The sequence below is a fragment of the Triticum aestivum genome, chromosome 3A (genome assembly GCF_018294505.1).
Source record: "Triticum aestivum cultivar Chinese Spring chromosome 3A, IWGSC CS RefSeq v2.1, whole genome shotgun sequence".
Classification (NCBI taxonomy): domain Eukaryota; kingdom Viridiplantae; phylum Streptophyta; class Magnoliopsida; order Poales; family Poaceae; genus Triticum; species Triticum aestivum.
Window position 1 is genome coordinate 118,154,514 of NC_057800.1, and position 26,874 is coordinate 118,181,387.

At 46.0% G+C, this 26,874-nt stretch overlaps 1 protein-coding gene across 1 annotated transcript; it reads right to left on the reverse strand.

Annotated features, from left to right (window-relative positions):
• Positions 1–8,528: 8,528 nt before the first annotated feature.
• Positions 8,529–26,051, reverse strand: LOC123060597 (uncharacterized). The gene is made up of 3 exons (XM_044483377.1): positions 25,907–26,051; positions 25,352–25,799; positions 8,529–11,027 (listed from the first exon to the last, which is right to left on the reverse strand). Exons 1-3 carry the CDS (start codon positions 25,930–25,932, stop codon positions 8,805–8,807), a joined length of 2,697 nt encoding a protein of 898 aa, XP_044339312.1. The 5' UTR covers positions 25,933–26,051; the 3' UTR covers positions 8,529–8,804.
• Positions 26,052–26,874: the final 823 nt, after the last annotated feature.

The window sequence follows — 26,874 nt, forward strand, 5'->3', positions numbered from 1 at the left end:
TGCAACAAGGAAATACACTCAATTAAAGAAAAACTAACATAATTATAGTCCTTGTAATCCAAAGTAGTGGGCACATCACTAGTTAAAGTCTTGACCTCTCCAAACCAACTTTTATTATTTTTATCATTAAGATCATCACCCTTCGAGCAATTGGGATGCCTTGTAGCTAAAGATGACTCATCTCCAGTCCATTTTTCATCAAGTTTTATATTAAAAAAAAGGGCAGCCCCAGTGCATGTAGCTCCCGCTTGCGCAGGGTCTGGGGAAGGGTCCGACCACTTTGGGTCTATTGTACGCAGCCTTTCCCTACATTTCTGTAAGAGGCTGTTTCCAGGACTTGAAACCGTGACCTCATGGTCACAAGGCAGCAGCTTTACCACTGCGCCAAGGCTCCCCTTCTTCATCAAGTTTTATATTACTAAAAAAAAATTCAATGGGTGAGACACCAATCATTTTAATATCTTCAACATGATTATAGTAAAAATCGGGCGGAATAGCCTTTTTCTAGGAATCCTTGCTTCGCTCTCAACCTATCGGTTCTTTCTTTACTTATATTAATGGAGACACGAATAGCTTTGCTGGACTCATTAATATCATGCTTAGGTGGCAACAAATTTAATTGAAGAGTTTCCACATCATGAGCAATTCTATCCATGTTCCTAGCCATAGCATCAACTTTATTCAATTTCTCTTCTACCATGGCATTAAAAATATTTTGTGAATTAATGAATTCTTTGATATTTCTCTCAAGATCAGTAGTTATCCTATTATCATAATAATAATTTCCATAGGAATTATCATAATTATTAGAGGAATTTTTGAGATACGGTCTAGGATTAAATTACCTCTATAAGCGTTGTTATTGAAATTATTTCTAGAGACAAAGTTCACATCAATGACTTCATTATTTTGCTAAATCAAAGTAGATAATGGCACATCATTAGTATCAACAAGAGCATTTTTATTAGCAACCATTTTCATAAGAGCATCCATTTTATCAGTCAAGGTAGTAATTTCTTTGACAGAATTTACCTTCTTACCAGTTGGAGCTCTTTTGGTGTGCCATTGACAGTAATTTGCCATTCAATTGTCAAGGAGTTTTTTAGCTTCTTCCAATGTGATTTCCATAAAATTACTGTCTGCAGCAGAGTCTAGAAGGTTTCTAGAAACAAAGTTTAGTCCTGCATAGAAATTTTGTATAATCATCCATAAACTAAAATCATGAGTGGGACAATTTCTTATCATTAATTTCATTCTCTCCCAAGATTGTGCAACATGCTCATGCTCAAGTTGCTTAAAATTTATAATGTGATTTCTAAGATAAATAATTATAGCGGGAGGAAAATACTTGGCAATAAAAGCATCCTTACACATGTCCAAAGAATCAATACTATTTCGAGCCAAGGATGAAAGCCAAGTTTTAGCATGATCTTGTAGTGAGAGCGGAAATAATTTCAAATTAACAATATCATTATCCACATATTTTTCTTTTGCATATCGGATAATTCAACGAAAGTATTAAGATCATATGCAACATCTTCATTAGGACTACTAGAAAATTGTTCTTTCATAACAAGATTCAACAAAGCAGCATTAATGTCACATGACTCCACACTAGTAGCGGGAGGAGCAATTGGAATACTAACAAAATCATTATTATTAGTATTTGAAAAATCACACAAGTTAGTGTTTTCTTAAGACATAGTGACCAAGCAAACGACAAAACAAAAATATTTTTGTGTTTTTGATTTTTTTATGAAAACAAAATGATAGTTTGTGCAAAGGCAAATAAAGTAGAGTGATACGTCTCCAACGTATCTATAATTTTTTATTGTTCCATGCTATTATATTATCTGTTTTGGATGTTTTATATGCATTAATATGCTATTTTATATTATTTTTGGGACTAACCTATTAACCTAGAGCCCAGTGCTAGTTTCTGTTTTTTTCCTTGTTCTAGAGTTTCGCAGAAAAGGAATACCAAACGGAGTCCAAACGGAATAAAACATTCGCGATGATTTTTCTTGGACCAGAAGACATCCAGAGGACTTGGAGTGAAAGTCGGAGAAGCCATGAGGGGGCCACAAGGACGGAGGGCGCACCTAGGGGGGCATAGGGCGCGTCCCCACCCTTGTGGGCCCCTCGTGTACTTCCTAACCTAGTTTCTTCGCCTATATATTCCCATATATCCCCAAACCAACCAGGGGAGCCACGAAACACTTTTCCACCGCCGCAACATTCTGTACCTGTGAGATCCCATCTAGGGGCCTTTTCGGTGTCCTGCCAGAGGGGGATTCTATCACGGAGGGCTTCTACATCAACTCTATTGCACTTCCGATGAAGCGTGAGTAGTTTACCTCAGACCTACGGGTCCATAGCTAGTACCTAGATGGCTTCTTCTCTCTCTTTGATTCTCAATACCATGTTCTCCTCGATGTTCTCGGAGATCTATTTGATGTAATACTTTTTTGCAGTGTGTTTTCCGAGACCCGATGAATTGTGGATTTATGATCAGCTTATCTATGAATATTATTTGAATCTCCTTTGAATTCTTATATGCATGATTTGATATCTTTGTAATTCTCTTCGAACTATCGGTTTGGTTTGGCCAACTAGATTGGATTTTCTTGCAATGGGAGAAGTGCTTAGCTTTGGGTTCAATCTTGCGGTGTCCTTTCCCAGTGACAGTAGGGGCAGCAAGGCACGTATTGTATTGTTGCCATCAAGGTTAAAAAGATGGGGTTTTCATCATATTGCTTGAGTTAATTCCTCTACATCATGTCATCTTGCTTAATGCGTTACTCGGTTCTTTATGAAATTAATACTCTAGATGCATGCTGGATAGCGGTCGATGTGTGGAGTAATAGTAGTAGATACAGAATCGTTTCAGTCTACTTGACACAGACGTGATGCCTATATTCATGATCATTGCCTTAGATATCGTCATACCTTTGTGCTTTTCTATCAATTGCTTGGCAGTAATTTGTTCACCCACCATATTATTTTCTATCTTGAGAGAAGCCTCTAGTGAAACCTATGGCCTCGGGGTCTATTTTCCATCATACAATTTCTATTTTCCATCATACAAGTTTTACTTTCCATCATATTAGTTTCTGATCTACTATTTTGAAATCTTTTACTTTCCGATATATAAACCAAAAATACCAAAAATATTTATTTTATCGTTTATCTATCTCTATCAGATCTCACCTTTGCAAGTAACCGTGAAGGGATTGACAACCCCTTTATCGTGTTGGGTGCAAGTTGTTGTTTGTTTGTGCAGGTATTCGGTGACTTGAGAGTTGTCTCCTACTGGATTGATACCTTGGTTCTCAAAACTGAGGGAAATACTTACTCTACTTTGTTGCATCACCCTTTCCTCTTCAAGGGAAAAACCAACGCAAGCTCAAGAAGTAGCAGGAAGAATTTCTAGCGGCGTTGCCAGGGAGATCTACGCCAAGTCAAGACATACCAAGTACCCATCATAAACTCTCATCTCTTGCATTACATTATTCACCATTCGCCTCTCGTTTTCCTCTCCCCCACTTCTAAAACGATTTTCAAAAATATTTGCCCTTTTTCTTCGCCCTTCTTTCCGTATGCCTTTTTGCTCATTTGCTATCTTTGCTTGTGTTGCCATGTGCCTTCTATTTGTTTGCATCTTCGCTTGCTAAAAATCTATTGATATGGATCCTCATCCACTTGCTAATCTTTTTAAAAGATCCAATTATGATGAACCAATTTCTAGTGAGTTGAGTGCACTAGATTATCTTTATGAGTTTTTGCTTGAAATTCTTGAATCTAAAAATTGTGATGAAGTGTTGAAAGAAGAAATTTATGAAGTGATTCATGATAGCTCCTTGAATGAAAAGCACGATTGCAATGATATTAGTATATATTCTATTAATGACAATTGTGTTAATGATATGCAAAACCCTAAGCTTGGGGATGCTAGTTTTGTTATGTCCACTACTTGTTGCTATGATCATGATTGGGGTGATTCTTCTTATAATCTTGAAAATTTATTTAAGCTCCATGATGAATATGAGATTGATAATAATGTTTGCAATAATAGTGAAAATGGGTTTGGAAGAGTGTCAACTTTAGATCCCAAATATTTGGATAATGTTCAATCTTATGAAGTTTTTGACAAAAGTGGGTTCGGAGAGGTCATCACTTTATTTTATGACAATCCCACTATTTTGGAAGAGTGTCAACTTTGCATGCATGTGGATCATGTTGAGAATATTTTATGCAATAGTTATATTGTTTAATTTGATTATGATCCCACATATAATTATAATGATAGAGGAAAATATGGTTGTAGAAATTTTCATGTTACAAAATTACCTCTCGTTATGTTGAGATTGCTATTGTTTCTTTCTTGTTCCTAGCATATGGTAGTTTTTGCTTGTCTTGATAATTTGTTTGCTTATAAAATCCTTATGCATAGGAAGCATGTTAGACTTAGACTTGTTTGTCACATGTTTCATGGTGCTCTCTTTGTGTTTCAATTGCTATCTTTCATGTGAGCATCATTAAAATTATCAATGCCTAGCTAGGGGCGTTAAACAATAGCGCTTGATGGGAGACAACCCAATTTTATTTTTGTTCTTTCTCTTTAGGTCTTGTTTTGCATTAAATAATTTATCTAGCCTCTAGTTAGATGTAGTTTTTATGTTTTAATTAGTGTTTGTGCCAAGTAAGACTTTTGGGATAGCTTAAGGTGATAGTTGATTTGATCTTGCTGAAAACAGAACCTTTTGCGCCCAGGATATTAATTTTTGTTTTCAGCAGAAGCGCGATAAAATACTAATTATTCTTTCAGAATATTAATAAACAAATTTCTTAGGTCGTCCTAATATTTCAGAATTTTTGGAGTTATATAAGTATTCGAAATCTCTAGATTGCTACAGATTGTTCTGTTTTTGACAGATTCTGTTTTCTTTGTGTTGTTTTACTTATTTTGATGAATCTATGGCTAGTATCGGGGGGTATGAACCATGAAAAAGTTGGAATACAGTAGATATTACACCAATATAAATAAAGAATGAGTTAACAACATTACCAAAAGTGGTGATTTATTTTCTCATACTAACGAAGCTTATGAGATTTTCTGTTGAGTTTTGTGTTGTGAAGTTTTCAAGTTTTGGGTAAGGATTTGATGGACTACGGAATAAGGAGTGGCAAGAGCCTAAGCTTGGGGATGCCCAAGGCACCCCAAGGTAATATTCAAGGACAACCAAGAGCCTAAGCTTGGGGATGCCTCGGAAGGCATCCCCTCTTTCGTCTTCATCCATCGGTAATTTTACTTGAGGCTATATTTTTATTCACCATATGATATGTGTTTTGCTTGGAGCGTCTTGTATGATTTGAGTGTTTACTTTTTAGTTTGCCACAATCATCCTTGCTGCACACACCTTTTGAGAAAGACACTGATGAATCGTGATTTATTAGAATACTCTATGTGCTTCACTTATATCTTTTAAGCTAGGCAATTTTGCTCTATGTGCTTCACTTATACCTTTTAGAGCACGACGGTGGTTTTATTTTATAGAAATTGATGGGCTCTCATGCTTCACTTGTATTATTTTGAGTGTCTCTAAAAATCATGGTGGTAATTTGCTTTGGTTATAAATTTAGTCCTAATATGATAGGCATCCAAAAGGGATATAATAAAAACTTTCATATAAAGTGCATTGAATACCGTGAGAAGTTTGATTCCTTATGATTGTTTTGAGATATGAAGATGGTGATATTAGAGTCATGCTATTAAGTAATTGTGAAGTTGAGAAATACTTGTGTTAAAGTTTGTGATTTCCGTAGCATGCACATATGTTGAACCGTTGTGTGATGAACTCAGGGCATGGTTTATTTATTAATTGTCTTCCTAATGAGTGGCGGTCAGGGACGAGCGATGGTCTTTTCCTACCAATCTACCCCTCTAGGAGCATGCGTGTAGTACTTCGTTTAGATAACTAATAAATTTTTGCAATAAGTATGTGAGTTCTTTATGACTAATGTTGAGTCCATTGATTATACGCACTCTCACCTTTCCACCATTGCTAGCCTCTCTAGTGTCGCGTAACTTTAGCCGGTACCATAAACCCACCATATACCTTCCTCAAAACAGCCACCATACCTACCTATTATGGCATTTCCGTAGCCATTCCGAGATATATTGCCATGCAACTTTCCACCGTTCCGTTTATTATGACACGCTCCATCACTGTTATATTGCTTTGCATTGTCATGTAGTTGACATCGTATTTGTGGCAAAGTCATCGATCATAATTCTTTCATACATGTCACTCTTGATTCATTACACATCCTGGTACACCGCCGGAAGCATTCACATAGAATCATATTTTGTTCTAAGTATCGAGTTGTAATTCTTGAATTGTAAGTAAATAAAAGTGTGATGATCTTCATTATTAGAGCATTGTCCCATGTGAGCAAAGGATGATGGAGACTATGATTCCCCCACAAGTCGGGATGAGACTCCGGACGAAAAAAAAGAGGCCAAAAAAATGAGAGAAAGCCCAAATAAAAAATGAGAGAAAAGAGAGAAGGGGCAATGCTACTATCCATACCATACTTGTGTGCTTCAAAGTAGCACCATGATCTTCATGATAGGGAGTCTCCTATATTGTCAATTTCATATACTAGTGGGAATTATTCATTATAGAACTTGGCTTGTATATTTCAATGATGGGCTTCCTCAAATTGCCCTAGGTCTTCGTGAGCAAGCAAGTTGGATTCACACCCACTTAGTTTTGTTTTGAGCTTTCATAAACTTATAGCTCTAGTGCATCCGTTGCATGGCAATCCCTACTCACTCACATTGATATGTATTGATGGGCATCTCCATAGCCCGTTAATAAGTCTAGTTGATGTGAGACTATCTCCTTCTTTTTGTCTTCTCCACAACCACCGTCTATTCCATTTGTAGTGCTATATCCATGGCTCATGCTCATGTATTACGTGAAAGTTGAAAAAAAAATGAGAACATCAAAAGTATGAAACAATTGCTTGGCTTATCATCGGGGTTGTGCATGATTTAAATATTTTGTGTGATGAACACGGAGCATAGCCAGACTATATAATTTTGTAGGGATAAACTTTTTTTGGCCATGTTATTTTGAGAAGACCCGAAGGGTCGCTGGCCTGTGGAGGCATGCTACCTAGCGGCTTGGCATGTGCTGGTGATGCCCCAACGACGCTTTGTGGGATGGTCGCCCGCGATATAGTGTTGGGTGTCGCCGGTGTTCCCTGTCTTGTCCAGATTTGATGCAGGGCTTGATCTGGGTGGAATCTAGCTACTGAGGCCTATGATTTCTTTGTGTATGGGCTGGCACTAGTGATGTACACGGTATACTTGTGATGTGGCATGACGTTTTCGTGCAACATTGTCCACGCCAATGTTCATGTTTTTCGATGGCCTAGTGTCCTGATGGCGGTGGAGAGTCGATGTTGGATGTCAGGGCAGAGGCCCCGGAATATGAGGCTAAGCGGTTGGATTTACAGTAAGCGGCACTACAATAATGGTGGCATCTATATGTGGTTGTGTGGATTGCAAGTGGCGGGGGCAGCGGGCGATCCTGATGTTATCGATGCTTCCGCGGTGGTGGCTCACTGGTCTTGATCTACAGCCATGTTTCAATGGCAGATGACCTTCCCTCGAGATGGGTTAGCAATCTTGGTACATCGGTGTGGCATGGGTGAGACTCGGAGCAAAAGCTCCACGTAATAGCACCATCGGCGGCGATGCTTGCAGGTGTCATTTCCCTCTTGGGGGTGTCGATGTGGTTCCCTCCACACGCTAGGGCTCCGAGCAAAAACCATAGTTTGTCTCTGCGGTCTCGGTGGCGACGACATTGTGCGTCGTTACCCTCTTGGGGGTGTCGTCGTGGAGCTCAGCTACTTTCTGGTCACAGTGCGCTGGCGTCTTCAGGCTTGGATCCTTGCGTGAAGCTTCTTCGTTTGTGGCATGGGTAGTATCATTGGTGCCCTACCTTTTACACGTGGCATCGTTGTTACCGTTCTAGGTCCTCGCTGTCTGTAAGCAGGATCGGTGCTCCATATCCCTGAGCGAGAGGACAGGTGGCCCTCTCTGGCGATAATTTGGTGTGCGCGGTGTAACCGTGTCCCGTGGTTTTCCAAGGAGTTGTGGTTTTCGTTCCTAGTTAGTGGTCTCATGTACTTGTTGGTTGTGGCTTCTCGTGCGTTCGTGCTCGACTTAGTTGCCAGCATCTTCACTACACCCTCGGATGTCAATTTTATTTTGATCTGCTTTATAAAATGGGGCAGAAGCCTGTTTCAAGTGGGTGTCGCATGTGTTCTACAAAGTGTAAAATGAGCCAGTAACTCTCACTTCACAGAATAAGACAAACAGTATCAGAAACAACATTGTCTTCTCCGAAAGAATTATTATTTACAGACAACTTGGAATTGACGGGTTTTCAGGACAAAAATATATAATGAGCTCCAGGCCTGTTCTGTTCAGAATGAACCTTGCAAATACAAAATGTAGGTAACATTTTCTATTTCGCTTCCAGACCAAGAGTAACAATACAGAAATATAACAGAGTACATGTCTTAGGCCACACCAGCCATGGATTCAGGTTTAGATGAGGAGATAATTACGAAGGAAGCAAATCATTTGAAATACTATCACAAACAGAAAAAAATGTAACAAACATTTTTCAAAAGGTTCCAACTAAATGAATGAAATTGAATAAAAACAGCACCGATGTTTTATAGATTCATGGAACAGCAGCCAAGCAAAACTTCCACAAAGGGTATCATGCTCCTTTGTTCTGAGGACATGCAGCATTTGTGTTCCTACTTCTGAACGAAACACAGGAGTACACAGGCGCAGAATCGCCATCACCTGTGCAATCGCTTGGCACCAGTACATGCTTCGCACCAGGAGTGAGCTTCACTGGGCCTGATCTCTTCTGCACATAGCGAACACTAGGCGAAGCATTGGAATTGCCAAGAACAGCGCTCCCCATTCTGTTGTCTGTATTTCTGGCCGAAAGGGTCAGATCTCTTATGCTGTTGGAAGTTGCTTGAACTACCTGGCCTGGATAGTTGAATGTAAAACCCAATGATGAGCTTGCTGAATGCACAACATGTTGCTGAGGCAAATTGGCATGGAAACCTGAAGATGGTGCACCATGCTGTCTGGTTGTAGGCAAAGGTGGTGCTGTGGGTGGTTCAGTTCTAGTGATAGGATCAGAATAATAACGGCGCGACGGGGAATTCTGTTGGAATGCTGCACTGCCATGATTGGGAGGAGGTTGGTAGCCCAATAAAAAAGGCTGATTGGTCTGCGAGTTTGAAAAATCAACAAACCTGTTTTCATATGGCAACTGATCTCCAGAAAGTACATTAGCTGCAGGGAAAGGGTGGCTGTAATCATGTGTAGTCCGTGCCTGACTTGCGCTTGCATGATATGTTGAAGCATGAGTTATACTGGTAGAATTTACTGTATCATTGGGGAAATTCTGAGCTTGTAAAGAGAGAAAAGGCCGTCCTTGTTGTGGCAAGAACACATTTGCGTTCAGGTAGTCATTGGTGAAAGTACCTGTATGCTTGCGCGCAGTCTCGGAAAACGATTCAGCTCTGGTCGTGCAAACTGGAAGATCTTTACCCATCAAACGAACTGTCTGTCCTGTGGAAGGTCCATTCTCACTCGGCACGTTCAACTGAGAACGAAAATTTAACTCCTTACTGTGTGACACATTAGATTCATGAGATGGCCCGGAAGAAAATTTGCCGCTGGTGGAAAACCAACTCTGGTGCTGCCCAAATGAATCCTGAAATGTATGATCTGGCAATGCACAAGGGGACGTACTCATAGTCATAGTATCTTTTACTGAAATATTACTGCAACCACGATGAGTCTCAGCAAGTTCAGTTAAGCTCAATGGAGGACCAGCAGCATCTACATCAGAAACTTTTATCGCCTCACCATGCAAAAATGTGCCCGCCGAACTTGAATTCGTTGTTCTTTCCAAGTCAGCACTAGATTGTTCACTTTCCAGTCTGTGTGAAACAACAGAAAAATTCATCCGGTTTTCTCTCTCATGAAGCAATTGGACATGAGAACTTAAAGTTTCCTCATGTGTATGCTCCAGATTTGGCACCTCTGAATATGAATCATAACTTTGGTCCGATTCAGTAGATTCTGATAACGCCATATTCAAATCAATCAAAGGAGTTGACATCTCTCTGCTACCAGGCTCAGGAGAACCCTCGTGATCTGAATTCTTATTTCCTTCTTTCGTCTTAGTGAAAGCTTCCATGGGAATATGAGAAGTGCCACTTTCTGCAGTTATGCATTTGTCTGGAGAATCCTCATGATCTGAATTCTTATTTGCTTCTTTCGCCTTAGTGAAAGCTTCCATGGGAATATGAGAAGTACCACTTTCTGCAGTTACGCATTTGTCTGGAGAATCCTCATGATCTGAATTCTTATTTGCTTCTTTCGCCTTAGTGAAAGCTTCCATGGGCATATGAGAACTACCACTTTCTGCAGATATGCATTTGTCTGCTTCGGTAGACGTGAATGACGATGATGATGAGGAGGACGATGAAGAAGCCATAGCATCTGAAAACATCTTGCAGAGACTTTGTCGTTCTGGTAGCTCAAGTATAGCATCTGCTTCTGAGAATTTGACACGTTTCACTGATTTGCGGCAGAGTTCTATTACTCCCTTGCCTTCTGAATTGCCACGTTTCTCCTTGACCATTTTCACTGATGTGTGCTTTGTGCACTTTAAAATGCCATGCCTAGGGATAAAATTTTCCAGATCTCGTGGTTTCCCCACTTTGTTGGCTTTATTGCTGTCCATGTGCTTTTGTGTGCCAGCCTTCTTCTTATTTATATTATTGATCTTCCCTTGCTTCCTTCTCTCAGATATCTTTTCTCTCTCTTCTCTGTGATGTTGTGAGGCCTCAGTTTTCTGTGATGAGTGAGTATCCAGTCCATCAAACAGGTTTGGACTTTCAAGTGCTTCCTACAGAATTGAAGAGCATTATTTGAAACCATAAGAGACATATAACTGTGATTACAAAAAATAAACAAAAAACTGAACAGCACAAATCAGATCTACCAGATGTATACCAATTTGAAAAAATCATCAGAAAAGCAGAATACCCTAGACGGAAAAGTTGCTGCATATATTTAATTTATTATGTTCATTAATTTTGAATCATAGAAATTTCAGCACAAGTGTGTTATACACAAATGACATTGGTGTTGCAGGTATGCATATGGGTGATGGACCATGCGTTTAAACTTTACACCCACTGCAAAATTCACAAATCTTAAATGTTCTTCTGTAGATACACTTGTTAATGTCAGTCTCGTATATCACCACCAATGTTTAGGAGAAAAATAGTTTTAAGATTATACCAGGGTTACAGTCCTACGTAGGCATACATATATTTTCTGATGGATGCCTAAAGTGCCTCTAACACTTTCTATAGGAATACATGCTTGATGCAAACAGGGTTATGTTCTTCTGTAGATACACTTGTTAATGTCAGTCTCGTATATCATCACCAATGTTTAGGAGAAAAATAGTTTTAAGACTATACCAGGGTTACAGTCCTACGTAGGCATACATATATGTGCTGATGGATGCCTAATGTGGCTCTAACACTTTCTACAGGAATACATGCTTGATGCAAACAGGGTTACGTTCTTTTGGATAAGTGTCAAGCTACACGACCTGAACCACATACTGAGATCTTAGGCACACCTCACAGGTCCCACATTGGAAATGATGTCCTCGAAAAATTCTAGGGACAAATTGCTCAAATGTAGACAGCAGACACAATCCGTAACATGAAGCGACACACAATATATGTGGACGTTCAGACTCAATCCAGGACAACATGCACCAATTCATGCCACCTAGTGTTAAACATGCCTCCTCGAGTGGACTCAAGATGCCAGATGTTATGTGGGTATCTGCGTGGGCGGAGAGCTACACCGCCACCCGCTTCCGGAGTCCAGGCAGATCGTGATACATATTATTTTTCCGGAATGCGCAAGAGAATTGCGTGTCATATCATTAAGAAGGAGAAGAAGATGTTCGAAAATTGCAAGACCTCCGCAACAGAGGCAAAGCCAACCCCACTCCACCAGTGTTCTACAGAGCTATCTACTCGCGACGACCCACTATTCCACCGTCCCTCTGTCACCACACCAGTAGCCACAACCTCCATTCACTCGCAATGCCAGCTACAATCGCCGAAACTGCAGCCGAGGGTTGAAGACCCTCCCTACTATTAGGCTCCTTCCAAATCCTATGCATGAAGAGTATGAACAAAGAGTTCAACACCTTCCTCGCCGCCGCACTGGCCTTGGTCCACCAGGCTACCAGTAAATCGTGCTGGGAAGGAGTGTGCCGCTCGTAGTGCACCATGCGTACACCTCGAACCAGATAGCGCGCGAAAAAGAGCATTGCACCAGAAGGTGATCCAGCGATTCCGGCTCCTGAAGGCACAGAGGGCAGCACGGCTGATGCGGCAGGCCCCTGGAAGCAAGACGATCGGACGTCCAGCATCTGTTGTTCACTGCGATCCACGCGAAGAATTTGAGCTCCGGTGGCACGTGTGAGGCCCAAATCTCCTCCGCAACAGGCGTGTGCGTCAGGCCCTGAAAGAACGCGCGATATGCCATGCGCGCCGAATAGCATCCAGAGGCACACCAAATCCAGCGAAACTGATCCGGAGATGCCGTCATGGAACCTGCCTGACACTGCATGGACCCCCATAGGACGCAGAATTGGCCGATCATGGGCGTGGAGAACTGCCCCTTTATGTGCCCAGTCCATGCGCTGCGCGTGAGGCCGTCCACAGAGCAACCAGCGCGCACCAATGGCGGAACAGCGCCCAGATATCCGGCGCGAGCTCGCCAGCCAAGGCACCCTCAATCCATCGATCCATCCAAAAAATTGCAGACCGGCCGTTCCCCACAGTACAGACCCCACGGTACAGACGGTAGACGCCGCAAATAATCCCATGGCTTCCTTTGTCAGCTAACCTGCATGCCGTGCCAGGGCCGGTCGGGATCTGTCCGCGCCAGCCAAGCCCACCGCACGCGTAGTGCCGCATTCAGCAAGCGCAAGTTGTGGATGCCCAATCCACCCAGTTCTTTTGGTCTGCAGACTGTGCTCCAGGCCACTTTGCAGTGTCCTGCCTTAGCCTCGCGTGCGCCCCGCCATAGGTATGTGCATGGGAACGCCGCCACCATGCAAGGGAGGGACAGCAGACACGGTCTACCAGCTCAAGATCGCACCTAATCGGGATGATGGAGCTCTTCGACATGTTCGCTTTTAGGCCCAAAGCTTCACCGAATATATGGAAAACCTCCTTGATCACCAGTTCACCACCAGGTCCCGGACAGCCGGCCGCGCAAACATCACCATGTCGTCGGCATAGAGGAACAACCGATGCTTGATGCCCACGCCCTGCATGGACTCCGGCAGTCCTTGCCTCTACTTTGCGAATCATGGCCGTAAGAACATCCATGGCCAGGATGAAAAGCATGGGGTAGATGGGGTCCCCTTGCCGCAAACCCTGCACGTGCCAAATGCGACCCCCGGGGTGTCCATTCACCATCACTCTAGTCGAAGCCGAAGACAGCAGCGCTGCGATCCAAGAACGCCATCGGGCACCGAAACCACGCCGCGTTAGCACTTCCATGAGCAAGGGCCATCCGAGGGAGTCGAATGCCTTCGCTACATCAAGCTTGAGGAAGAGTGATGGCACTTTCCTATGGTGAAGCAGCTTGACAGATACGTATTATCTTTACTTGTCCCTAGTTAGCATTAATTCCGACTGAGAGTTTGGAACTTTGGATGTAGAATGGTTCGCCCCGAAGAAGGTTTTCTTGCTATATCCAAATTTAGTTAGACTCCCTATGAAGCCATCTACAGGCGTAAGCCAGAATGTGTCACATCTAGGCATTTGGGTGCATGACGCATGTGAAGACTGTGGAGCCGCACCTCTAAAAGCATGCCGACCGCAGCACCAAGATGGTGTTCATCGGATGCGAGAGGGCTTCCTGCACCAATGCATACCGCTTCTATGACCCATGACTACTACTCCCTCCGTTCGGAATTACTTGTCTTGGAAACGGATGTATCTAGAACTAAAATACATCTAAATACATCCATTTCCACGACAAGTAATTCCGAACGGAGGGAGTACCTCAGATCTAATCCTCACCCTCCTGGCCATTAAATATGTGACAACAGAACACACACGCACAGCAAGGTAAAAGTAATAACCAGGTGGAATGCAAAACTCTTGGTAGACTAATCCACTATATATTATGCGCAAATATTTACAGCCATGGTAGTTATACAGCTTAAATCACATTATTAGGTAAAATGTGCACTATACTCAGGAAGATATGTGTAATAACCACTTATACCAAAGGATATAAAAGAAATAAAAATAATATTTAGATCGGACAGGGACTGAATGCTGGTTAATTATGGAACATTCATATCTGTATTTTAAGAAAAAATAGATATACAATTATCCTACAGTCCAAATTGAAGTTGGTTAAGAGTTCTCTTGACCGTGACTTCATATTTCCATCCAATCTATCTTATTTTCTCTTCTCCAGCTTGCACCCAAATTTGAAGAACATTTTCTGTATGGCTTGGGCAGTCCATACATTAGAATATTCTATAGAGGTAGAGCTATCTTAGAATGAAAAATCAACTTAAACTACAGACATATATATTTCCAAGTCCCTCAAATGCATACAAAATGAGTATTCGTGTAATGAACCTATTCCTTGAACTTTTTTTTATCAAACGACCATGACTAAAAAATCATGTTTTTTTGAGAAAAATATAGTCGTGCACTCATTAAGCTGTGTAGTTAATTTTTTTTCGACAAAAAGGACCACATGGTTGTCACAATGATGTGTACTCGTCCTCAATGTACCAATCAAAAAACAATCTTTTCACAATTATCCTTATATACTTAATGACATCTATTGACAGATCGACCAATTAAACTTCTTTGTTGATGTAATAAATGAATATATATGATCCAATTCAACCTTACAGAGTAGAGAGTACTAGAAGCAAAACAATTCTCACAGGCCGACCGGCCAGGAATTGCGCCAGTCACATCCTTGCGCTACACGCTGCAAACAACAACGCCAAATGCTACGACCGGCGGCCTAGAAAGCTACAACCTATGAAATAAAAAGCTTCAACTGAAGACGGGGGAGCTGGTGGTGGGGCACTATGCAACCGCAAAATAGCTGCAACCGGCAGGAGAGAAGCTACAACCGGCAACGGGTGAAGCTTCAACCGGCACAAACGGTGATCGCGGGTGAGCTGGGAACTCGTGACCGTGGGATTTATAACCTGCGACTGCAGTGAGATGGAATCGTCGTTTGGAAAGCTGGAACAGGTGAGATTTTTGCTGCCACCACACCAGCGCCGCTGCTATTGCGGTGATCGCGTGCTGGAACCAACCGGTAGCACAGTTGCAACCATGGCAGCAAAAGCTTTTGCAACCCTTGAAAAATGTGCTGCAATCGTCACCAGATGTGGGAGCGGTGGTCCTACCTGCGGATTTAGTTGCACACGATGACTAGAGGGCAGCAGCAGCTGCGGCGAGTTGCGGGAGTGTGCGAGGTGGATACGGCGAGCAACACAGAAGGAGGATGAGAAGAAAAACTGGCACAGGCCTCCCTATGATTCAGGACGAATCGGTGGGGAAAGAAAATAGGATGACATGGGGTAGGAGATCGGACGATTATGGGACCCAGTCTGATGGTCTGCATGCAACCAGCCGAACCCTAGAGCCGGTCGGCCGGCACTTAGCGCTGCTAGAAGGGAAGTGCGCACTTCACTGCGTCGCTTATGTTCCTGAGGTTGCACATGTTTTTTTTTATGTGCTAGTTTTCTCTTTTGAAAGTTGTGAAATTATTTAAGTGATTGGGTGGGTTTTCTCTGACCGTGTGATTGGGGGGCAGCTTCTAATGAGTACACGTACGTGGGGGAGTTATCCTATTGGCCACGTGTATTGTGTTGGTGCTAAGCGTGGCAAATTTTCATGTTTTGACCCTTTTCTGAAACCTATTCGAGATTTGACCCTAGTTTGAAAAAAATTCAAGATTTGACCCTTTTGCTACCGCCAGAGTCCATGGCGGTAAGGTTTAACAGCCTACCGCCAGGGACTTTGGCGATAGGAAACATCGCTATCGCCAACCGGGCTGGCGGTAGCCTGCACAACCCTACCGCCAAGGTGCTTGGCGGTAGGCACGAGCACACATTGTATTTAATACTTAGGAGGTTTTTGGCGGTAGGGCATGCAACCCTACCGCCAGGGACCTTGGCGGTAGACTGTTATACTCTACCGTCATGGTCCCTGACGGTAGCAAAAGGGTCAAATCTCGAAAAAAATTCAAACTAAAGTCAAATCTCGAATAGGTTTCGAAAAATGATCAAAACACAAAATTTAGGTCAACACCCGAAATTTAGCTGCGTGCCGTGGTCAACGCTTGCTTCTTGCCAACCAAGACCCATGCTACCCAGGCACTTGCCAATAGGACCCACCCATCAAAAGATCCCACCACAAAGCCCAGTAAAAATCGTGTACTGAATACTAAATTGAAGATCTCAATTGAATGAGGTCATGATGAGATGTGGCCCACATAGTGTGTACGTCTCCATGGAGTATTATACAATACATTGGCAATGCAAAAGGGCCGTGCTACGAATCAGTCGGATGATGAAATCATCCGCCCGCCCAGCCGTCGGATCAACGCTATGGGGCCGTTCGATGCAGCAACTCCACGACAGAAGACCATCTTTGACGCAACGGCATGCCAGCTCCTCTGCAGCACGGCACGGCGCGACCATAGCTCCAACGCAGCGTCGACGACATCGGGTAAAGCTCCATTGCAGCCCCGGCGACGTCCGGCGAAGCTCCATTGCAGCGTCGGCTATGCTTCCGACGGTCCGGCGTTGCTCCATTGCAACACCAGCAGCGCTCCCAACAGCTTCAACACAACATCACCGGAGTTTTAGCACCACCATCGGCCACTCGCCGCAGTCACTGTGGCAGCACCGGCGACTTCCATTGCAACTCCGGTAGTGCACCCAATAGCGCAACTCCGGCAGTGCTCCCAACACCGAGACTTCCATTGCAACTCCGGCGGTGCTCCCAATAGCTTCAGGGATAATCCCCTCGGACGCGGACCTCCCCGCAACACCGGCTGCTCCCGCGGCGCCGACGATGCTGCACCGGGCGCTCACCGGCAGGATCGTCACGCTTCTCAACACCAGCAACAGCAAGGCCGTGCCCGGAACTGCAGGTCGACACGGGGTGCTGCAGCCTGCAGGTCGCAGCCGGGTGCTGCAGGCAGCTTGTTCTGACGAGGGATGATGGTGGAGATGTGGGGCAGCTTGCTCCGACGAGGGCAATGGCGAAGTAGTGGACGGATGTTGCGTCGAGACGGAGGTAGGAGAGGATGAAGAGAAAGGGGATCTCGCTCCATCGCTGGTAGGGGTAAAAAGAACGAGTCACGCGCTAGAGATAAGGGACTGCGGGCGCGTGACATGGCCCACGAGGACGCGTGGTGGCCGGGCGACACGGCTGAATTCTGGAGAAATCAGCCGGATGTTTTAGATCGTTTTCCAATGCAAAATGCTACTCCCCTATCACAAATATAAGATGTTTTGCTTCCTTCGATCCATATTAATTGTCGCCATAGTTACCTGATTCGCAATTCAAATTTGTCATTCAAAATTCGGTATATTTACCGAATCGGATTCGACGGGGCTGGGGTACACATCTCCGATTCGCGAATCGTAGAAGGGGTTCGCGAACCCGGCAATTACGACCTAATATGCCGGCTTCAGGTCGAGACTTCCTAGCTATCCCAACGGCCACACACGCCTCGGGGCTTCAGGCACGCATCTCTCATCTGTTCTTATTCTAGCACGTCTCTCCAGTAATATGCTTCCCCTCTCCCTGTCTGATCTCTCCCGTTGCGCTCGTGCTCTGGCGGATGGAGACGAATGAGGAGGGATGGAGGAGACGCATGAGGAGAAAAATTGACCGATTAGGGTTTGGCGAATCGGGCACCAATTTTCGATTGAACCGACCGAATTTGTACTCCAATTTGGGTCGCTCGATCTAGAACGGAATTCGAGGCCTCTCATAGTGAATCCGGTAACTATGGTTGTCGCTCAAATGGATATATTTAGCATTAAAATATGTTTACATACATCCGTTTCAGTAACAATTAAAATGGATCAGAGGGAGTAACTTTTTTATGAATCAAATGTATATATACACGTTTTAGTGAGCTTGTTCAGTCATTTTAGTCCATGCAATCCATATTAAAATAAGCAAAACATCTTATAGTGTGAAGAGAAAGTTAGTGTTCACACACACGCTCCAAACTTAGTTAACTTATTAGGTGGGTAGGTTCGCCACCTACCCTAAAGATGTTACATGGGCCAGTCCATCAAACATGGAGTCTTATGCCTTACTTGGAGTCTTAGTTGATTAAAGATCTTTGTTAGGAAGGAGTCCAGTCAGTTTAGAGATCATATTAGAGTTTGAATAGATTTACGGGCTAGTTGGTCAAGTCTTGTCTACTATATATAGGGGCCGACCCTCTTCATAAAGCAAAGAAGAATATTATCGTTTGCTTTTATATACTTTTCAATAATTAGGATTAGGTCAGCAGATTCTTCCACTTTGGTATCAGAGCTATCTATGGAGTAGATGAAGATCATCATGAAGCAATTGGCGGCTTTCACATGCCAATGAGCAAATGGCCATACGCTCCTCGTCGGGCTAGTGCAACACTTGAGCAACGGCTACATGCCTTACCCCCACCGTGAGATTACACGGTTGCAGCAACCGCCTATGACGCAACCTCTGCATTGCAAGCACTTCTCCCCAGCGACGAGGCGCCCCTGGTGCTTCCCCTCAACCACAGCACCTTCGGTGTCACCTTAACTAGCGAGGGAATCATCACCGCCTCGACTGTGGACCTGCCAACCCCCACGACCTGCTCACTTTCCTTCATTCCACCATCTACTTCCCCTCGCACCATGTGTCGACCGCTCGCAACTGTCATCATGCGCCAACACCCTTTTACCACCTCCAGCCATCTCCTTACTCGCCACAACTACCCCTGACATCAATCTGGGCCACTTGGTACGCTCACCCTATAGCCCAAATCCCGCCCCAATTTTGCTGCCCACCTACCAAATAGCAACCCTACCATCAACAACATCAACCCTATGATCATCATCAGCAGCAGCAATCGCATATTTTGCACCGCCTCTACCACTTTTGTGCCTCCACCTGCCAACCGGGGTGGGATTTCATATAGCACTATAGCCGCACCCCACCCCCCCTCCCCCAGGCCATCTATGGATGATGCATCCCGCCCATCACCTCCCTTCCATCCTTAGGGTATCTCCAGCCGTTCGGCCCCCCAGGGCGCCTAAATAGAGCGGCCTGGGGGCGTGCCGGCGCTAGTTCGGCCCCTGGGGGCGACCTAGCTCCCAGTCACGCCCCCAAGCGCCGGCCCCAGGATGCGAGAAATTTAAACTTGGTCGTTCCCGCTCTTAAAAGACGCCATAAATCCGGCAGACGACTTTCCATGCTTCGGCGAGGTATTCCTCCTCCTTGGACGTCCACTTGATGCGCGGTTCGCCTGACCTAGCCGCCCGCTTCTTCTTCTTCTGGCGCCCCTTCGTCAAAACAGGAGCCGGCTCCTCCTCGTCCTCCTCCTCCTCGTCCTCCTCCTCCTCCTCGGGTTCCTGCGCTTCGTGCGCGTCCTCGCCGTAGACGTAGCCGAGCTCGGCCTCCATGTCGCCGCTGAGATCCACTACCTCGTCCTGGGTGGCGAACCCGGGAGACGCGGCGGCCGCGGTCGATCCTGTCGCGATGATGTCGTCCATGTCGGCTCCTGTGTCGTCGGTGTCGCCGAGGTGCGCGAAGGGCAGCGGTCCACGGCGGAGATGGGGCGTCGGTGTGGACGCGTAGGCGGCGGGTGGCGAGTAGTTGTATGGAGGGTACAGCACGCCGACGAAGGCGGGCGAGGGTGTGCGCGTCGCGGGGTGGCCATGGGGGAAGGTCACGTTTGGGTTGACCCCCCCCCCCGTGCACGTCGCCGTCGGCGTAGCCAGGCGACGACGATCCCCATGGAGATCCGACGTCTTGCTGTCCCCAGGGCGCGTACTGGGCGTGGCTGACGACGGGTGGATTCATCATCCCCGCGTGGTCGACCGATGAGGAAGACGCCGCCGCACGCGCCGCGTTGTCGCGGGCCTTCTTGGCAATGGCCCTGTTCCGCCGGTCGGTGGTGACTGTGTCGCGTCGCTGAACTTCCACCCTCCACTCGGCGCTCGACATGCCTGGTGGCTTCGATGGCGGCGCCCTCGGCTTCCTCTGCTTCGGCTGGGCCATGATGCCAGTCGTGGTTGCCGCCGCGCGTGGCATGGCGTACTTCTTCGGCGGCATGGCGACGACTGGAAGGCGAGCTGGAGGGGGTTTGGTGGGAGGAAGGCGAGCAAGCGGAAGAGATGCGAGGGAAAAGCGTAAAGAAGCGGCGGGAAAAGGCCCTCGGGTCGCCGCCAGGGCGGGCCCACACGCCTTTTTCGTTTGTGCCGGCTCCCCAAGCGCCCCCCAGGGCGCCGGGTTCGGCCTGGGTCCGCCGGCACCAGTTTTGGCCCGAGCCGGCGAAAACGGGCTTCTGGGGGCGTGATTGGGCCGGTTTTTTTACGACGGCGCGGCAAAATCGCCTGGGGAGGGCCTGTTGGGAGCGCGGCTGGAGATGCCCTTACCAACAATCACCTAAGATCAGGTCTCGCTTCCGCAAACTTGACTTTCGGACGTATGACGGTGATGTCGATCCTCTTGGTTGGCTCAATAGGTGCGAGCAGTTTTTTCGTGGACAGCGCATAGACGAGGCTGAAAAGGTATGGACTGCAGCCTACCACCTCACCAATGGCGTTCAGTTTTTTTGGTACTTAATTACAACTAGAGTGCGATTTCAGCATGCCAACATGGGAGCAGTTCAAGGAAGCTTGGCACATTCAGTTTGGGCCGTCACTCCGCACCAATCCCTTTGGCGAGTTGGCACGTCTAACTTTCGCCTCCTCGGTTGCTTACTACACCAGCAGGTTTTTAGCGCCCATGTCCCACAACAATGAGCCATTTACACCGTCCCAGCAACGGTTTATGTGCACAATAGGGCAATAGGGCTGCTCGATGGTCTTTGCACTGAAGTCGAGCTTCAGCGGCCATCTAACCTTCACACTGCCATCTCCTTCGCCAAGGCCTATGAGCAGGGGCATTTCCCTCCAACAACATCACCACACCAGCCTTCTGGTCCTATAGAGCCCTTGCGCCCCAACGATCTTTATGCGGTCAACGCAACTACAATACCTTCCCCACCAACGACACTAGCAATTATTCTGTCGTCGACCACTCCATAGCCAACCCCGCCACAGCAGGTTCGGCGCCTCACTCTACATGTCAGGAATTTTGCTTCAACTGCGACGAGATTTATGTTCGGGGTCACCGGTGCACGCGGCTCTTCTTCATCGAGGATGATTTAAAAAGAAAAAGGTAAAATGCCGATGTTGTTGGTGACACGCTCATGACACGGTGAGCGAGAGACACAACCCAGAGCAAGGCCAGATAACCCACGACCACTAACCCTAACCTTCCTCTCTCGCACTCTGTTTGGCTGCAGCAGGGATTGGGGATCAAGGGAGACTCAAGAGCACCACTGCCATCTATGCCGCCTGGAGTGGCTCGCGCCGCCATCTCCGCCGCCGCCTGGAATCGCCTCTCATCCTTGTCGACTCGTCATGCCGCCGCCTCGAGTGACTCGAGTCTTTTCGCCATCGCTGCCCAACGCCATCAACAGTGAGGTAGTATGATTCAGTCGCACTCGTGTTTGGCTGCTTGATGTGTCTTGTCTCCTGTGTGCTTGGCTGCTGGCTTATGCTATGGTGCATGTGTCTAATTACTTGTACTTGTGTTTTCTCATTAGATAAAATGCTAGTTCGGATGTTCCTTTGAACATAGTTAGGTTGGGGAAGCAAACTTGCACACATATATACCTCCATTTATCTTGATAAGCTATGCCTACTGTCTTGTTGTTGTTGAAGCATTGCTTGCTGATGTTGCTGATGCCTACTGTCTAGTGTATTGTATATTGCTTGTTGATGTTGCTCTTTTGTCTACTGCTAGGGAGGGAAATACGACATGGCATCTACTGGGAGTGGCATGGCAGCAAGCCAATCTTCACTTGGTGGTACTGCTACGGAGGGAAATACGAAATTGACAAAGTCTAATACCATATGATGTACTCTCTCCGTAAAGAAATATAAGAGCGTTTAGATCACTAAAGTAGTGATCTAAACAATCTTATACTCCCTCTGTACCAAAATAGTTGTCGCTGGAGTAGCTAAAGTTCAGCTACTCCAGCGACAACTATTTCGGTACAGAAGGAGTATTTCTTTATAGAGGGAGTATTTTTCTATTTTGCATACACCATGAGGAGTCGAGGAGCTTGATGATCAATCAGGACTTGAAAAGAGTCACGGAGGCGATCAGCAACCAATGGGCAGTATTTTGATATCTCTCACTCTTTATACGTGTCATTTTATTAATTATTTTTATATACTCGCCGTAATGCCGTATTGTTGTTTCTAAAAATTGTCTTATCCCGTATCATCATATCGGTGATTCATAGCCTACAACGAACAAGTTGTTTCCCAAGGAAGGGAGAGATGTTATGTGAACCAGCCCATCAAACGTGGAGTCTTATCCCTTACTTAAGCAACTTTGTTAGGAAAGAATTCGGTCAGTTTAGAGAGGGTACCTTGAATAGATTTACTGACTTGTTGGTCAAGTCTTGTCTATGTCTACTATATAAAGGAGCCGATTCCTCTCAATAAGACAGAGAAGAATATTGTCGTTTACTTTTATCTACTCCCTCTATATCTAAACATAAAACGTTTTTGCAGTTCAAATAAAGAGGAAGTACTTCTCAGTAATTAGGGTTAGGTCAGTATTAGATTCTTTCAAAAGAGTATCCTATTGAATTTCTATAATGTTAATCCAATTTACTAGTTAATTACTGGACAGCATATTATGGATCATGTCAAACATACGGTGACAGCAGTCTGACCGCAACATGCATATTAAGAACCACCACCCTTTTCGAAGTACTGCTTGTATGCATGTCTAGCGGTTGTATTAAGAACAGCTATCATTAGCATACATACATCATGAATTGTTGAACAATAAGACAGGTCGATAGAGGCGAATAAAAGTATGAGATAAGTAATGATGAAGGCCCCTTATCCAATAGAAATGCAAAAGATATCAATGAAGTAAATGCCTGCTCCACGTCTATGATAAAGTCTCGTGTATGGGTCCGGACCAGACTGAAATCTGCAGGAGGGACACCAACTAGGCACCTCTCACAACTCATCGTGCATGGTGTCTCAGAAGGCAACACGACACGCCATGTATGTACTATAGCATCTACAGCCGGACTTGGCAAATCCGGACCGTCAAACGCTCGCGGACATGCCCGGACGCGTCCGTGGGCATTGACCTATTCGTCGTCGGAGATGTCAACGATCTCCGTGCCGAGCTCCGGCAGCATGGTCGGCAGCTTCAGCTCCGGCTGGTCCGCTCCGGCCTACTCTGCCTCTATCTCCGCGTCAAGTTCGGCGAAGAGCGTGTCGGACTCTACATACTCCCGCCGAAGGAACATCTGGTTGGCCTCCACATAGGCCTCATCCTGGATGGACTCCAGGATGGCTTTTTGGTCCGCCATCTCCTGGCGTCGGCGAACTCCAGCTCCGCCTGCTCCATGTTGAAGCCCGACAGCTGCTGCTTCGTCTGCTCCGGCTCCTGCTACTCCGCCTCCTCCACCTCCATCAGAGCCATCTCCTCCTCTTCCCCGGCAGCGATGCCGGCGGCGCGCGCGGCTTGCCTTGCCTGGATCTCTTGCTGGATCTCGGCGCGGCGCTCCGGCGTCAGCATGGCGTAGTAGGTGATCTTGCTCCGAACCATGGCAGAGTGCTAGAGCGTGGGCGGAGGGTCGGACCGGGGGCAGAGCGCCGGAGCGGGAGAGGGAGGAGGTGGATGAGCTCGGACTGGCGGCGGCGAAGAGGGGGGAGGTGGATTGGTTAGGGTTTCGAGACGCCGGCCGACTTAAATAGCCGGATTTGGTCTTGGGTGGCGAGCCGGAGCAGCTCCACGCGGTGTGCGCGGCGACGGACGCGGCATTCGTCAGACCGTCGGGTTTCCTGGCGTTTCCACGTGAGACCCCGCCGTCAGGCCGTCAGACCAACGTGATGGGCGTTCCCGAACGTCCCATATTGCCCCATATTTGAGCTGGATATGGAGTGACGGTCAGCCCGGGCGTTTGAGGCCCTTTTATGAAGCCCGTCTGGGACAAAAAACGTGACTAGACAATGACCGTGCGGCCCGCCGGGTGTATGAGGCGAGTTTGAGAGGTCCTGCCGTAGATGCTCTAAGATATGGTACATATGCTGTGCAGTACCAGCTAGCCGGTCTAGAGTGCACTACCACTAGCGGTTCGATTATTGGTGGTCATCATATAATCTATCGGATTCTTAATGATGATATTGGTCCTAAGTCACTGCATGAGCAGCTATCAACGTCATCAAGTTCGTCCAAGATTTGCACAAATGGTCACAAGAATTATGTCCCATTCCCCGACTTGGACTGATCGATCAAAGTCCACAATTACGCATGAAATAACAAGATTTTCGCCTATAGATAGTAAAAAAGTGCTAGCAAATGTACCAAGAAAGAAAACACACTGATCGTTCTAACGTTAGCAGTTAGCACAAGCCGCTTAAAGGTTTTGGCCAGAAAATCGACGTGCACCTGCAAGCAGCCATTATCGAGTAACCACACAATCTTCTAGACGAACTAGCTAGGCCTGGTTCAGAATAGATTAGGAACTGGGATCGGCACATCTAACATACAATATCCCATATAGAACCAGCCATAACTAATTGCCCCCACAATATGTATCGACAAATAACAATCACATTAGCTGCTAATACTACTAATAACATGGCAGTAAGACAACCAAAATCTAATTACGTATATGGAGCTAGCAAGCATCTAACCATCCTGAGCAAGTCAATCAAGACCGGAACCAATCGTTCCATCAATTCTTACGAGATAAAAAGGGTAAAAATACGTGGCAGGCAGATATCATTGCATTGGCAGACAGAGAAAACTTGGGTTGGGCTGGACCACGTACCTTGCTGGCAGCGAAATTCCCCTTGGGCTCCCGGCCTCCGCTGCTCTCCGGCGCGGCAGCAACTGCCGCCGTCTCCTCCTTCTGCCCCGCCTCCTCTTCTTGCAGCTTTCTCTTCCGTTTCTTCTCCTCCTTGGCCCGCCTCGCGATCGCGCACAGCGCCTCGTCGTCGTCCACCTCCGTTTGCTCTTTGCATCCGGCATCACCGGCGGGGGGCGCGGCCAAGGGGGGCGCCGCGGCGAAGAGGTCGGAGATGGACCGCTTCTTCGTCGGCTTCGCCTTCCCTGGCGCCCTCCTCGGGGACGCCGCCCCAGCTGCGGCAGCCACGGCGGAGGCGAGTTCGTCCGCCCACCACCGGCACCTCGGCGCCCTGAGAGGCGGGAGATCCTCGATTCCCAAGAGAAGCAGCCCCTCCGCCCCTGTCTTGCACCTCATGCTCGCCGCGTAATCCCTTCGGACGGACAGATCACAGACGGAGATCAGAAACGAAAAAAAAAAAAAAAACGCAAGCACGACCGCCATGATACCGACGAGATGGCGCGGCGCCTCCACACGAACCTGATGGAGAACGCGGCGGCGGCCATGGACGCGTCGTCGACGCGCTCCCTCGGCGCAAATCTGCGCTGGATTTCGTGATTTGGTGGAGAGGAGGAGGAGTAGACTGGAAGAAAGGAAGGTGGGAGGAAAGAGGTAGGTGAAGGAAAGGCAGGTACGGAGTATGGTGCATTTTTATTTAGGCCTTTTTGGTTTATAGGATAGGATTATCATAGGAATAGGAATTTTATAGGAAATGAGATGACATGTATCTCAAATCCTATGAGTAGAAATAGGAAACAAGATGACATTTGGTTGACACCAAAGAAATTTTTTTATTGAGTCTAGGCTTTTTTTTATTTTCTTATGAAATATGGAGGATAGGAACCAATCCTATGTAGGAATAGAAATCCATTCCTATGAATCAAAGAGCTCTAAAGGAAAAAATCTTATAAGAATCCTATCCTCCAGATTTTTTATGAAATTCCTCTAAACCAAAGGAGGCCTTAAAAGATAGGGATTACCGTACGGTATTAATAATTCGAGGTGGCCTTTGATTACATCGAGGCGAATATTGTACTTTTTTCCCGCTCTTCCCACCGCTTATTTTGGGTACAATTTATTGATTTTTCAGTAGTTAATGCCCTGGCTAGCTGGCATTGGTGTCGTGCCGCGGACAGCGACCGCTGATTCGCGTCCAATTAGTTTTTCTTCATTTCTTGTGTGTGTGGCAGGTGACGTTGCACTATCACGGTCTTCCGTTCGCCGGAGGGCATTATCATGTGATAACGACCGACTTTCAAAAAGAAAAGATAACGACCGCGGCGCGGTGGGGGCGCACAACTTAGCCTCCAATGATCTAAACTTGCGTGCGGAGATACATGAAGAATCACAGGTAAGTTTCGGCCTTGTTTCAAAAGTGTACAATCTATAAGCAGTTTTACAGGGGTATGCATGGTATTTTTTCGCAATTTGTTATTTGTAAAATGAGG

Bases quoted from the DNA above. Each gene is read 5' to 3' on its own strand.
- LOC123060597 (XM_044483377.1), bottom strand. From the start codon at position 25,932: ATGGCCGCCGCCGCGTTCTCCATCAG. The intron at 25,800-25,906 runs GTTCGTGTGGAG...GTCCGTCCGAAG, and splicing joins GCCGCCGCGTTCTCCATCAG to GGATTACGCGGCGAGCATGA. The intron at 11,028-25,351 runs GTACGTGGTCCA...TCAATTCTGTAG, and splicing joins GGAATTTCGCTGCCAGCAAG to GAAGCACTTGAAAGTCCAAA.